Raw genomic sequence first — 13,100 nt, forward strand, 5'->3', positions numbered from 1 at the left:
GAAGTGAAATTGTGTGACTTACATACCCATTCTGAGGCCACTTTCAGTTGAAAATGAGAGTAGGAGGGCTAGGAAGACTGGGATGGCATAGCCTGTGTAAGCCCATGAACTAACCTGACAACAATAGTTTGTCAAAAATGTCATTCCAGAAAGAGACCCTCTTCGTTATACAGAATACATGTATGATGATGTGAGGGGGAAAAAAAAGAAGTGTGTCACATTAGATTGGGTAGAGAGAAGTGATAGGAGGGGAGGGGTGGGGAAGGGGGGAATGGAAGGGCAGCAGAATAAAACAGACATTATTATTGCTGTGGGTATATACGTGACTGCAGGACCAATGTGATTCTGCAACCTGTACACTCAGAAAAATGAGAGATTATACCCCATCTGATTCAAATGTATGATATGTCAAGATCATTGTACTGTCATGTGTAACTAATTAAAACAAATTTTAAAAAGAAAATGCAAAAGGAAAAAAAAGAATTGTCATGCAAAAAATCAAAACAAAACAAAAAAGTACATGTATAAAGACATGAATTGGCATAAACATACTTTATATACATAGATATGAAAACTTGTGCTCTATGTGTAATAAAAATTGTAGTGAATTCTATAGTCATGTATTTTTAAAAATTGAATCAATAAAATAATATTTATATTTTTTAAAAAAATGTCATTCCAGATGGCAGGAAGGCCCTGTCTGTAGAGTCTTCTCTCCCTCATGTCTGATTTTGTTCCACGTTGATAACATTAAAGCCAGTATGACTTTTTAAAAATATTTAGTTATAAATGGAAACAATGCCTTTATTTAGTTTTTTTTTCTTTAATGAGGTACTGGGGATCAAACCCAGTGCCTCATGTGTGAGAGGCAAGCTCTCTACCACTGAGCCCCAACCCCAAGATGACTTTTTCTGCCTCAGAACCCCTTAAGCTTTTTGTGGTTCTTCAGAGAGAATTTAGATCTGGAATTTACTTTATCTTGTCAGTGTCCTGGAAGCCCTACCTCAGTTGGTATCTTGTTGTTCCATCTGTTCAACGTGTACAGCACCACTCACATAGAAAGACAGAGGATCAGAGAATTCAGGGCCTGGGCACTGTGATGAGAGGGGCAGCACAGGGCTGCACATAACACTGAATCCCAAAACTCAGACACATGACCCAATCATAATTGACCAGCAACAACACATCTACACTGAAATTGTTCTGACAGGCCTTAATTACCCATTTTATGACAGAGTAACAGTGAACCTGGGGCAGTAAGGGTCTTGGGGATTAGAAGATTTGGGGCAATAAAAATAATGTTCCATTAATGATAAAACATAGCAATGAAATTCCCCACTACTCTCTAAAAGAAGTCTGCTCCAATATTTCTGCACAGTGCATGGCTTGAGAGAGCAAATTGCTTGGGAAGGTAGGGAGAACTAGGAGTGGAGATCATTATCTTCTGAGGTTCTAACACTTGCTGATAGGTCTTCTGAGTGGGAACCTGATCATTCTCCTGCTCCAATGCATTTGTATTGCCAAGAACCCATTCCCCTTGTGATTTCACCCATCTCATCTCCAGCATGCCATCTGGGACCACTTTTCATTACCTGTAAGTTCCTAAACCACATCCTGCCCTTTGGTATGGGGACAGGAGAAAAGCAAAATATGAGATTTAGGGTATGGGAAGTACCTTCAAGACCTGTGACACCTCATTAGACACAATGAGATAAAGAGATTAGACTTGGGGACTTACCAAAGAACGTCTGTCTCCTGGAGGCCGTCTGAATGAAGTGGGCTGGCGGCAGACCCAGCACCTTCAACAAGCACAGCGTAGTTGGTTCACTCTTGGTGAAGTCACAGATTCAAAGACTGTTAAGAGCTAGGTGGGACTTTGGCCACATTTTTCCTTTTACAGATAAGAACTTGAGGATATTAAGTGATGACATCAAGTCAGTAGCATGGCAGACCCAGAGCTCATGTCTCCAGGGCTGTCTCAGTATCTTAAGATTCACATGCTATTCTAAACATACATCAGCACCAACAAAGGCAAGCCACCTTGATAGCAGCCAGATCTCTATGTCGGTACATGCTGATCACGTTGAATTAGGAATGACACCCCCCCGCATGGAACACCGGGAAGAGAAGGGAGGGAAAGGAGATACAAATCACCAGAGAAGGCATTTCTTGTAAGATAAATTCCTTCTTGGAAAGAAAGGTATAGGCCTACTTATTCACTTTTGTCTGCTGAACCTTATAGGAGTGTACAGATAAAGAAATTTATGGGTTGCTCTCAGCCCTAGGTTTCTGGCCATAATCCATGCACAATCCTGCCTTCCTGCTCCTCAACCCTACAGATATCAAGGGGAAACTGAGACAGTCCTGGGGCAGTGGGAAGCTCAAGCCAGATGCCCCATTCACCTTGGTATTAGAAGCAGGAATGGTTCAGGGATATTTCATAAAATCATTACCAACCTTAGAAGTCATCTGGTCTGACCCCCTCATTTTCCAGTCCAGAGTGGGAAATGACTTACCAAAAAGTCAGAACAAGGACTAGACCCCAAATTTACTAACTCCCAGGCCAGTGTTGATTCCACCATAGTTACCATTTCTAAATATTTTCATCTAAATGATTTTAATATTTTATTATTAGTTTCAAACAACAAATGAAATCATCTATATTTAATACTTCTCAAAGGCATGTGTCACTGATTAACTTTGAGACAATCTAGAAAACAGAAATTTAGCTTTTGATTTAGAGAGATTCACAAACTTTTATCAGTTTACTAGGAAAATCCTAAAATTTGAATTTTTCAAATTTTTAGTTATTTTCTCCATTTTGTCTAATTTAGCTCTACAAGAAAACTTTATTGAAAAAAATGAGATGTGATTAATAATCCTGTGATGAGTCTTAGTAAAGCCTTTTTATGGGAAATAGTCCTCCCAGGTTAAAAGAGCAAAAGTCATTACTGAATACTACCTATTTTTTGTCAGATAATTTCCAATTATTTGTTTCAGCTGATAGGTTGCTAAAAATAATTTCTGATGATAGATCATTATTCAATTGTTACACAGAATTCAAAAAAAGTCATAGAATGAGGCAACATAATTAGAACAGGTTTCCTTCTTGGGTTCACAAATCTTTGGAATCAATGTATTATAATGGCCTGGTCCTGAGCCTGTTCATTGTAGCAAGAAGTAATGTTGGGGCTGGGTTTGTGGCTCAGTGGTAGAGCACTTGCCTAGCATGTGTGAGGCACTGGGTTCAATTCTCAGCACCACATATAAATAAATAAAATATAGGTCTATCAACAACTAAAAAAAATTTTTTTAAAGAAGTAGTGTTCACTTACAGGTATAAAAAATAATGGGAAAAAGAGAAAACTCAGCTCCATTTATTCTTCTAAGAGGTGTATACAATGTGAAGTAAAATTTCACATTTTAGGACTACTAATTATCTTAATTTATGCACTAGTTCTATTTTAGTGATCTCTTGAGAAAAAAATTCTACACATGGAGCTTATGATAATAAAAATCTGAAGTTATAGTGATTGATATATTTAAAAATAAAGCTATATTAAATTAGAATAAAATTCTATATATGAGGTAGAATTTAAAAAGTTCATTCAAGGAGGAAAAAGAGTTAAAGAAAGGTACAACTGTTAAAGAACTTATTTATGTCCTTTTAAAGGTAGATTTTGGTGGGTATTAGGTCACTCTTTTTTAAAAATTCTTTTGGATATATTTGAAAGATTGCTTTAACAGTTTTATTTTTAAATGTCACACAATTTACATTAAGGGGGAAATGGCATCCTTTGAAACTATGTAAATTTATAATAAAAATGTTAGTTCTCAAAAATGTACAAGAAGTATGTAACTTCAAAAACACTTTTAGGGAAACTTTGACCAAAGGAAAAAAAAATAGCATGCAGGCCACTGCCCTTGATGAGTCTGATGTAGCCCCATGTCAGGACGGAAGCCGTCCAAGGACATCAACCAAGCAGGCCTCCCTCCTCACCTCCATGATGCAGGCCAGCTGCTCCACCTCATTCTCCCCCGGGAACAGAGGGTAACCCGTGTACAGCTCTGCCAAGATGCAGCCCAGGCTCCACATATCAATGGCCATATTGTAGGGGTGACCCAGAATCACTTCAGGGGATCGGTAGAACCGGCTTTGGATATAGGTGTATACTATTAGGGCAAAAAGAGAAATCTGATGTGGGCAAGCTGGCTTTCTCTCCGGGGCCCCCTCTCCAGGATAGTTTGGCAATTGAAGATGGCAGATAATTTAGAATCCCCCTATCCCCACCTTCTTACCCTATTGAGCTCTGCAAGATGAAAGTAACATCAAAAACAAAACATCATCAAATCCTCACAACAACCTGATGATAAATGAAGGTGCTATTATCCCCACTTTATTGATAAGGAACTCCAAAGTAGGCATTGTTCTGAGCAAGTTAAAGCAGGGTACTTTAAAACACTTTATGTCAGACAAGTTTTTAAAGAAGCAAACCATAAAACTAATATAAACTAAGTTTTCAAACTGTCAGGTGAGCTTTGGAAAGATAATTTCTGACAGTATTGTGATTTGGCACTGGGGGAAGCATATCAGAATTGGAAGTGTACAAAATGCAAAATTTAAATTCAATGTCTATTCAATATATTATATATTTATTGTATAATGAAGCACTAAAAGAAAAGCTCAACAAAAATCTCAGCAAATAAGGACAGAAAGAAGATTATATTGTAGGGGGCCTAGATTTTATAAATAAGGAATCTAAAGCCAGGGAAATGGAACATTTTGATTTTTTTCTATGTTGTGATTTCCTGGATTGGGATGGGCTGTAATCACTTCTTTAATGTTTAGATTGGTTATAAGAATGTAATAATTCTGTAACTTAAAATAAATGTTTGATTAAAAACAACTTTTATACCATGTCTTTTACAAAATGAATTTGAGTACTATGCCAAGTTCATATATATAGGGTACTTTAAATCATGAATTTAATGGCACCTGTGTGGTGCTTAGCATGTGCCAGGCACTATCCCAAGTGCTTTATGTAGATGAATTCTTCAATCCTTACAAAAGCCCTATGAAGCAGGTACTATTTTTGTCTCAATTTTAAAGATAAGTAAACTGAGGTTAAATGAATTGTCAAGGTCATTCAGCTTCCAGTGAACAGAGCTGGGAATTGAAACCAGGAAGTCCAATTCCAGTATCCATACTCCATACTGCCTCATAGTTAAAGATAAAAGGGAAGTCAGGAGAAATATAAAGGAGGAAGTTACTGTCAGAAAGCAAGTATACAGTAATTGCAAACTCAGTTCTGAGCATCCTGGCAGCCCAAGATAAAAAGTAACTAATAGGTTAATACAGTTGCCAATATCTAAAAAGAGTAAACATACAAGTTCTTTATGGGGAGCATTGTTTTCTGGGTGGAATTCTTATAGGATCCATATGGAAAAATATATTAAGGAGATAGGTCCTCCAAAGTGGTTCTGCAGACTATTTGGGAATACCTATCCGATAGTCCTTTCTGCAGCCTCAGAGGGCTCCGACACATTCTGACACCAGGAAGGCTGGTCCCAAAGTCTTTGTGTGTATGTGTGCCCTTAATAGAGCCTGTGTATCTTCCCAATCATTCTACCTATTTTATTTCACTTTTTTTAATCTTTCTGTCTCTTACATTATACATAAGCAACCCAGGACAGATAATATTTCATGTTTTGGTTTTCATACCCAAACCAGCAAATGATGAATACCAGAAAATAGACATTTGTTGAATGGTACATGTTTTCTACATCAGTCTTGACAGAAGCCAAGTTAATTGAACTTAAATCAAATCCAATCAAGGTTGATGCAAATGTGCTCCAGGGCTACTTCCTGCATTCTAGTTTGGAAAAAAAGTACAAAGCCTAGAGAATCTAGGACAGTAAATCCCAAACATTAGAATGGCTCTTTTCTAAAGTGCAAACTCCTGTGCACTCTCCAGAAATTTAGTAGGGTGAGGTCCTGGAAACTATAATTTTTCAAAGCCCCAAGGTGTTTCTGATACACATGTAGTTAGTTTTGTGACCCAATGTTTATTGGTAACTTCATGTCCACAGAATATAAGATCTTTAAAGAGCCTCTATGGTATTTGAATCTAATTTCTCATTTTATAGATGAGGAAACTTAGGCTCAGAGAAGTGAAACACCTTGTTCAAAATCATACTAGTAACCCTGGATGGCGGATCCTAGATTGGAACCCAGGTGGTCTTGTGTGTAAATGGAGAGAAATTGCAATGGGAGAACTCTGACGGTGGGGAACCTACCTTTCTGGTGCTCATAACAACTGGACCCAAAGTCAATAACTTTAACTGTGATTTGGCCCTTTTGGTATAGCACTATATTTTCCTAGCACAAAGAGAAAAAAGGACAGGTCAAGTTTATAAAAATCAATGTTGCCCAAGGTGCTCCACTTACTTAAATGCTCACCCCTATGGGGCCTAGTTCAAATCTGACCACCTTCAAACTCCTCCTCTGGCATCTTCTCCACATTCCATTGTGCTCTCCTGCTCTTATTTCCCATTGACTTGTAGTCTACATCTTCTTTGGATTCATTATTCACTGTTTTGCATGTACCTTTCCCCATATTGACCATGGAACTCCTGAAGATGGTGGGTTTATTAATATCTTCTTCCACACCCAGTTCTGTGCCTCACTTGCCTTACAAATGTCAATGAATTGGTTTAATGCCCCTGTAGACCTACCATTATGACAATAAAGAACATAAACAAACAAACAAACAAATAAATAAATAAGTTAGATTGAGGTTTGTGTGTGTCTCACATTGACTTTGGGGAACCCATAAAATGACAAGGTGGAACTTCTGGGCTCTCCTTTCAGCACTGGCTGAGGTTGGAAGATTAAAGTCCTACTTTGTGCCTCAAGGATCTCACTGTCAGATGAATGGACCATGTGGATTGCTTGCTGAGTACATAACATGGCACATACGAAGCCTCTGGTGCCAAAACTGAAAATCCAAATTTACTCCACGGTATCTTTTCTAAAGAATGCTTGTGTTAAGGCAAGGAGGATAATCAGCAGAAATCTTAAAAGAATTTCTAGTGTGTCTCTAGCCCAATGGAAAGAAGACCCCTTCACTAGATGGGGCTGGCCCTTTGTTATGATAAAAGCCCAAAGTTTGCTGTGTGGAAGGCTTAGTCATCAGCCTATGGCACTGTGGAGAGGTGGTAGGTCCTTTGAGAGCTGGGACTAGTTGGAGGAAGTTAGGTCACTGAGATTGTGCTTTGAAGGGGATATTGGGACCGGGACCGTCTCTCTCTTTGGTTCCTAGATGCATGAGGTAACAGCTTTGCTCTGCCATGAACTCCTAATGCCATGTTCTGCCTCATCACATGGTTGAATCTATTCAATCCTGGAGTGAAACCTCTGAAACTGTGATCCAAAACAAACCTTTCTTCTTTGTAAGTAGTTTATCTCAAGTATTTTGTCACAGGGACCAAAAGCTGACTACCATACCCTCTCATCTCCCATCTTTTTGGTAGAAAAAAGTCCAGGGAAGGGACAAATGCAATGAGCTATCATAGCTCATCCATACTAACCATGAAGTCCATAAGAATAATTCCCTGATTCTTTAATAAACACTCAAAAAAATACCCTGCTGGTTGTGTGCATGTTTTCCAAAGGGATGCACATATTTGGTCTACTTGATCTACTTGTCAAGGAAATCTGTTACTTGATATTTTAGCCATTAAGTGCCTTACAGATTTCCTTGGTGAAAGTCACTTCCCTAAGCCCAAGAACCATGGGCATTGTGAATTTTTGGAACCGCAAAGCTAAAGGTTAGGAATTTAGAAATGGAGAACAAAGCAATGTCCTCCCATATCTTTACAATATTAAGTTACAAAAATATCCTCAATTTTATTTATGAGTTACAGTTTAAAAAAATTAAATCATGTTTGGGGGTGCAAAGAAGGGAGTAAGGAACTTAAGGGATATTCACCTTGTGAAGGTCAGATTATTTTTGGAACAAGTGTTCCTCACATTTTGTCCTAGCTACCTCTACAGTATTACTTCTTCACATTTGCAATCATTTGGCTCATTTAACAAGCATTTATTTGTTGCCTTCCATTACTCTTACAGGCACTGTGTTAGGTCCTGGGGATATAATAGTCTGACCTTGGGAGAGCTTGCAGTCCAGTGAGACACACAGAATGAGCTAAGAATACAATACTAGCATGACAAGTAAGAAGGGCACAGCCACTGAAGGAGAGGAAGTGGTCTGAGGTGTGCCATACCTGAGGAGCAACTCAGAGTACAGTGGATCTAGTAAGGACTTAGCAGAGTAGTAGAATGATCCATCTACGTGAATGGCACAAGCCTCTGCAGAACAGATAAGGGAAAACTCTAGAATCCAGCAAGAATTCTTAAGAACTATAAATGACTAATGATTGAAAGGGCAAAAGTGGGTAAACCCAGACCCCCAAAACTACTTATCTTGATGCTCAAGACAGCCACCACCCACCCCTACCACTTCTGTAGGAAACCCCTCTGGTTCTTAGCTGCCTCAAGTACACTACATCTCTCTTAGTCCTTCCAATATGTGTGCCTCAGGCTTCACTGCTTCTCACTTAGCCTATAAGCAGGCACTTTAGGGCTGCCACTCTGGAAGCCCTGGCCATGCTGGCTGCCCTATCTGCCACTAAAGAGTGGTGAGAACCTGCTCTCCTGGCAGGACAGAGGTTATACTCACAGGCTTGAGATCACAGTGGATGATTTTCTCTACGTAAAGCATTTGCAAGCACTTCAAGACAGAGAGGGTGAAGCGCCGAACTACCGATAGACTAAAACCTTGAAAGCTATTACTCTTCATCAACTCATACAAGTTGATTCTGGGAAAGACAGAAAAAGTGATGAGTATAAAAAGCATCCAAGTTTGAACCTACAAACAATCCTGTGTTATCTGGATTCCCTTCTAGAAGCAAGTAAATCTCAAATCAGTAGGCAAGGTTTTTCTTTCTGATAAACTGAGCCTTCTTAGTGACTCAGGGTAGACCCAGATTGGCACTCAACCATGCTGGATTCTCCAATATACCCTGATTTCCTTATATGACAAAGCCACTTAAGTACTTCATTTACATGTGTGGGTTCAGAGATTGGATCAAATTTCTATAATAGTCATAGTTCTCAGGCCCTTGGAAAGGCCCTGGAAGCCCACTAGTCACTCAACCAAGTCATTCCTACCCTGACCTAACAAGATTATCTAAATATTGTAGGTAAAGGAGAAAGGGAATGTGCTGACGAGAGAGCTAAGGTAAATGAGGGACTCCTACTCTATTAAAGACAAGTGTGGCTGCTTGGTCCCATCTAACTGTGGCTTTGCTATAATGAAGGCTGGCTCTTGCCAGGTAATCCTCAGTTCTCTAGAGAGGCAGAATCCTGAAATGTTATATAAAAGCACATTCAATTATATGAAATCTGCTAACTTACAAGTCTTGGAAACTAATGCCAAGCATTTTAAAAAGAAAAACTTGTTTGTAAATTTGCAAGTTTGTGATCTCTGTGCAAACTGTGAGACAAAGATAGGAAGGAAAGAGAAGGACCTAGAAATGACTCTGCAGGCTCTTCCTGATCTTCCATTTCTAAGATCATCTAGCCTTGGTGGTACCAGGAATTGAACCCAGGGACACTTAACCACTGAGCCACATCCCCCAACACTTTTTTATATTTTATTTAGAGATAGGGTCTCAATAAGTTGCTAGGGCCTTGCTAATGGCTGAGGCTGGCTTTGAACTTGCGATCCTCCTTTCTCAGTCTCTTGAGCTGCTGGGATTACAGGTGTGCACCATTGTGCCTGGAAAGCCATTCATTCTTGAGAGGTACAACAGAGAAATGCCATCCTGACCTGGGCACCTCCACCTTACTGGGCTTAGGATTCTCCTTCTACACACTGGCCTCTCTTGACCTCACAGAGCCCTTTTAAAGTACAATGATGTCCTAACTGGGCATTGTGATTAATGGGCAAGAAAGGCAGCCTGGACTGTCTGTTTTGCTCCACAGAAGACGACCCACTGTTGCATATGATAGGGTAGAACACATTTTGTAATTACCAGAGATGGTGAGGGGAGTGCCCATGCTCCCTCTCAAATATAGCCTGTTCCTAGAACCTCACCATCAGTGATGGTGTCGTGGGAGCACCAAGTCCTAACTCAGGGAATCCAGAAACATATGTCTTCCAAGGGTTCACCTTGATTTTTCTCCTTTGCTAAATGTCTTCTGGGCTTGTTTAAATTGCAGCCTATTGACTTCTCAGAGAGAAGAATCATCAAATTAGCACGCCTTTTCCCATTTAGAATGCTTTTTCACTTCCAATATCCACCCAAATGATTTCAATCTATTTAAATCAAGACTCTGCTCTCTTACCCAAAATATCTGCCCTTCTCCTTCTCTACTCAGAATTAAAGTCCTTTTCCCACTCTGATCATCCAGCTTCCTGTTCTTTTAGGTTTCAGCCTCTATACCGTAGAGATGGGAAGCCAGTGTGTGGGGAACATGATAGCAAAGAAAGTCCTTTTAAACATGTTTCAATTAGGCTCTTGAGGGCAGAGGCCTTGTTTTGGACTTTCCACCTACTCAGTACTCAGACCTCAGCACCAGGGAAGCACAACAGGAGTACGCTGGCAGATAACAGGTTGACTGCGGAATGGGGTGAGATCTCCGTTTTGGGTCCCGTTCTCCTCACTCCTGGACCTCCTAGATAACTGTGCGACTGCTATGTCTACACTAGTCACTAGATATTCACGCCCAGAAAAATCTAGTTTTATGACTTCAAAGTTTTTCTTCAAGTTCCCTTAAGCAACTTTTTCAAAAGAAAATGAATCAAAAAGGCTGACCCCAAAAGTTCAAAGGTGATGCAGAGGTGATTTCGGAAGTAGAAAAAGTCCTTCATGTGTACCACATTGTACTTGTTGTCTTTATCCTTCCTTCTGAGGGCTTCCAGGATCCTCAGCTCCACCAGGGCCTGGTGGTGAAATCTGAGGTGATTGGGGAGTGGCAGGGAGGGTGGGGAATGAGGACAGAAAACACAGGTATCATGTCATAGTGCAGCAGTTGGCCCGTTTCCTCAGACCCTACCACAACCCCAACAGAAATGTCTAACACCGCAGAAAGCACTCATAACTCCACACTCTTACTTCCACTTTGCCCCTTCATGGACTCAGACACGAAGAGAGAGAAATAGGAAAGGGAGAATAAAGAGAAATATAAGAGGAAGAGGCAGAGGCAGAAAAGGTTTGGAGTCCTGAAGCAGCTAGAAGCCAGGCAATCCATCTTCTATGGCCTAGGTCATCCATGGAGCCACACCTCTTTTTGTTCCTGATGATTTTCAGGGCCACCAACTCATTGTTTTTGTGATCCAAGCACTTGGCCACCTGTCCAAAGGACCCTTTTCCAATCATCTCCAGAACCTCGTAGCGGTAGGCAATGTGGTCATGCAGGACCTGCAGAAGCCAGGCCAGAGGTGAGGAAAAGAGCCAGAGCCCAGGACCCTTGGATCCCCATCCCTAGATCATGGGTCACTCCTTGGAGGGGAGTGGTTCTGAACTCCCACCCTTCTCTCTGATACTGTAGTGGTTAGGTGATCTCCTGGATCCAAGACCACCCATGTGGTGCCAGGGGCAGTTAGTTCCACAGGCTCCATCCATGTCAAGCAGTGAAAAGAACATTAGTTAGTCTTTGGAAATGTTGGGTGCTAGTCCCAGCCCTTTAGTTTCCTGCATGTCTTTCTTAGGACCTACATAGTAAGGGGGCTGGACAAAACTGAAAGTCCTTTCTATTTCGGACCTTTCATGATTCTTCAAGTTCAACATCAGCTCCCTTTTAGGGGAGTTCTATCTCTGACCCTTGATGTGCCTCTATCAATCAGAGAAGGCTTTATGCCTGTTCTGTTCCTTCCTGACCAGATTTGGTCCTCTCCTAGTCTTATTCATATTGAGTCCCCTTCTGAAGTTAATACAGACTTTCTTGGTGAGAGTAATATTTTCTAAGAGCCAGAATCACCCATGACTATCCTTGTGCAAGAAACCAGGTGTTTAGTTAAAACCACAGGAAATTTTCCATTAAAGACTTGAGCTAGGTGGCTTCAAAGAAGTCACTTATGAACTCTGAGCTGGAGTGACCTCATCTGTGAAGATGAAGATGAGAATCTGGATAAGATGATTTCTAAGGTCCTCAGGCTCTTGATCTCAGCTTTCTACAATTACACATGAATTTGAAAGAGGCGAGGGATGAGCGTGTACAAGTTTTCAGGCTGGTTTGTGACTGTGTGTTTGAGGATAAAGGATTATTCACAAAGAAGAATCAACACCATAAATTTGAGCATGTAAAACCTTTTACTGATACATCAGAGAAGGTTAGTCTAGACTAAAGGTCTTTCATGAAAATGGGACAGAATCTGCACAAATTTGGCATATATTTTTCAAGCATTTACATTTAATCTTCTTCATGTCATCAGTTTGGTTGCCTCATAATTATTGGCTTACATGTCAACTTGGACTTTGGTTGTGCTTACTTGACTCATGATAGTTCCCTTTGTATTTTCAGAGTCTAATAGATGCCAAGCTTATGACAGGTGCTCAGTAAATAATTTTACAATTAACATTTGTTGTGAGAATGTAGCTGTCATTTGTTTAGGAATTATATATTTGTGTATATGCTGGAATAAAATAGGAATAAAAATTGGAGCTTACCGAGAATGCACATTATCCCTCTCTCCCCATGAAAATCATACTTCTCTAAGATTTGAGACTGAAGAACTGAGTTCCAGTGAATTCCCATAAAGGTAGTACTGACACCCCAGGTAATTTCTTAGAGACTCTAGACTCAGGTAGGGCAAAGCAAAGGAAGGAGCAAGGAGTGAGGGGTTGTGGACATGTGGTTGAATTGGAGAAAATGTTTATATTGAAGATTCTTAACCAAGGACCCATTAATGCCCCAAAGCATTGCACATGCACAGCTTAATGTTTCTGGGATGAGGATACTCAAAAGGATCCTTGACCTAAAATTGTTAAAAACCAGGGTCCTAGATGAAGAGTGAGTGATAAAATCACATCCT

At 40.2% G+C, this 13,100-nt stretch overlaps 2 protein-coding genes across 2 annotated transcripts in view; one reads left to right on the plus strand and one right to left on the minus strand.

Moving 5' to 3' along the window:
- Akap3 (A-kinase anchoring protein 3) overlaps nt 1-13,100 on the plus strand; it is a 70,093-nt gene that overhangs the window by 31,250 nt on the left and 25,743 nt on the right. The gene's annotated exons all lie outside the window — the stretch shown is intronic.
- Nucleotides 1-13,100, minus strand: part of Dyrk4 (dual specificity tyrosine phosphorylation regulated kinase 4) — a 44,127-nt gene that overhangs the window by 6,251 nt on the left and 24,776 nt on the right. The window contains exons 8-13 of the mRNA XM_078052436.1: nt 11,351-11,487; nt 10,882-11,022; nt 8,742-8,880; nt 6,298-6,379; nt 4,001-4,173; nt 1,739-1,799 (exon numbers count right to left, since the gene is read on the minus strand). Of these exons, the coding sequence (XP_077908562.1) occupies nt 1,739-1,799; nt 4,001-4,173; nt 6,298-6,379; nt 8,742-8,880; nt 10,882-11,022; nt 11,351-11,487 (733 nt within the window). The remainder of the gene's footprint in view (nt 1-1,738; nt 1,800-4,000; nt 4,174-6,297; nt 6,380-8,741; nt 8,881-10,881; nt 11,023-11,350; nt 11,488-13,100) is intronic.

This window comes from Ictidomys tridecemlineatus, chromosome 6, assembly GCF_052094955.1.
Source record: "Ictidomys tridecemlineatus isolate mIctTri1 chromosome 6, mIctTri1.hap1, whole genome shotgun sequence".
Classification (NCBI taxonomy): domain Eukaryota; kingdom Metazoa; phylum Chordata; class Mammalia; order Rodentia; family Sciuridae; genus Ictidomys; species Ictidomys tridecemlineatus.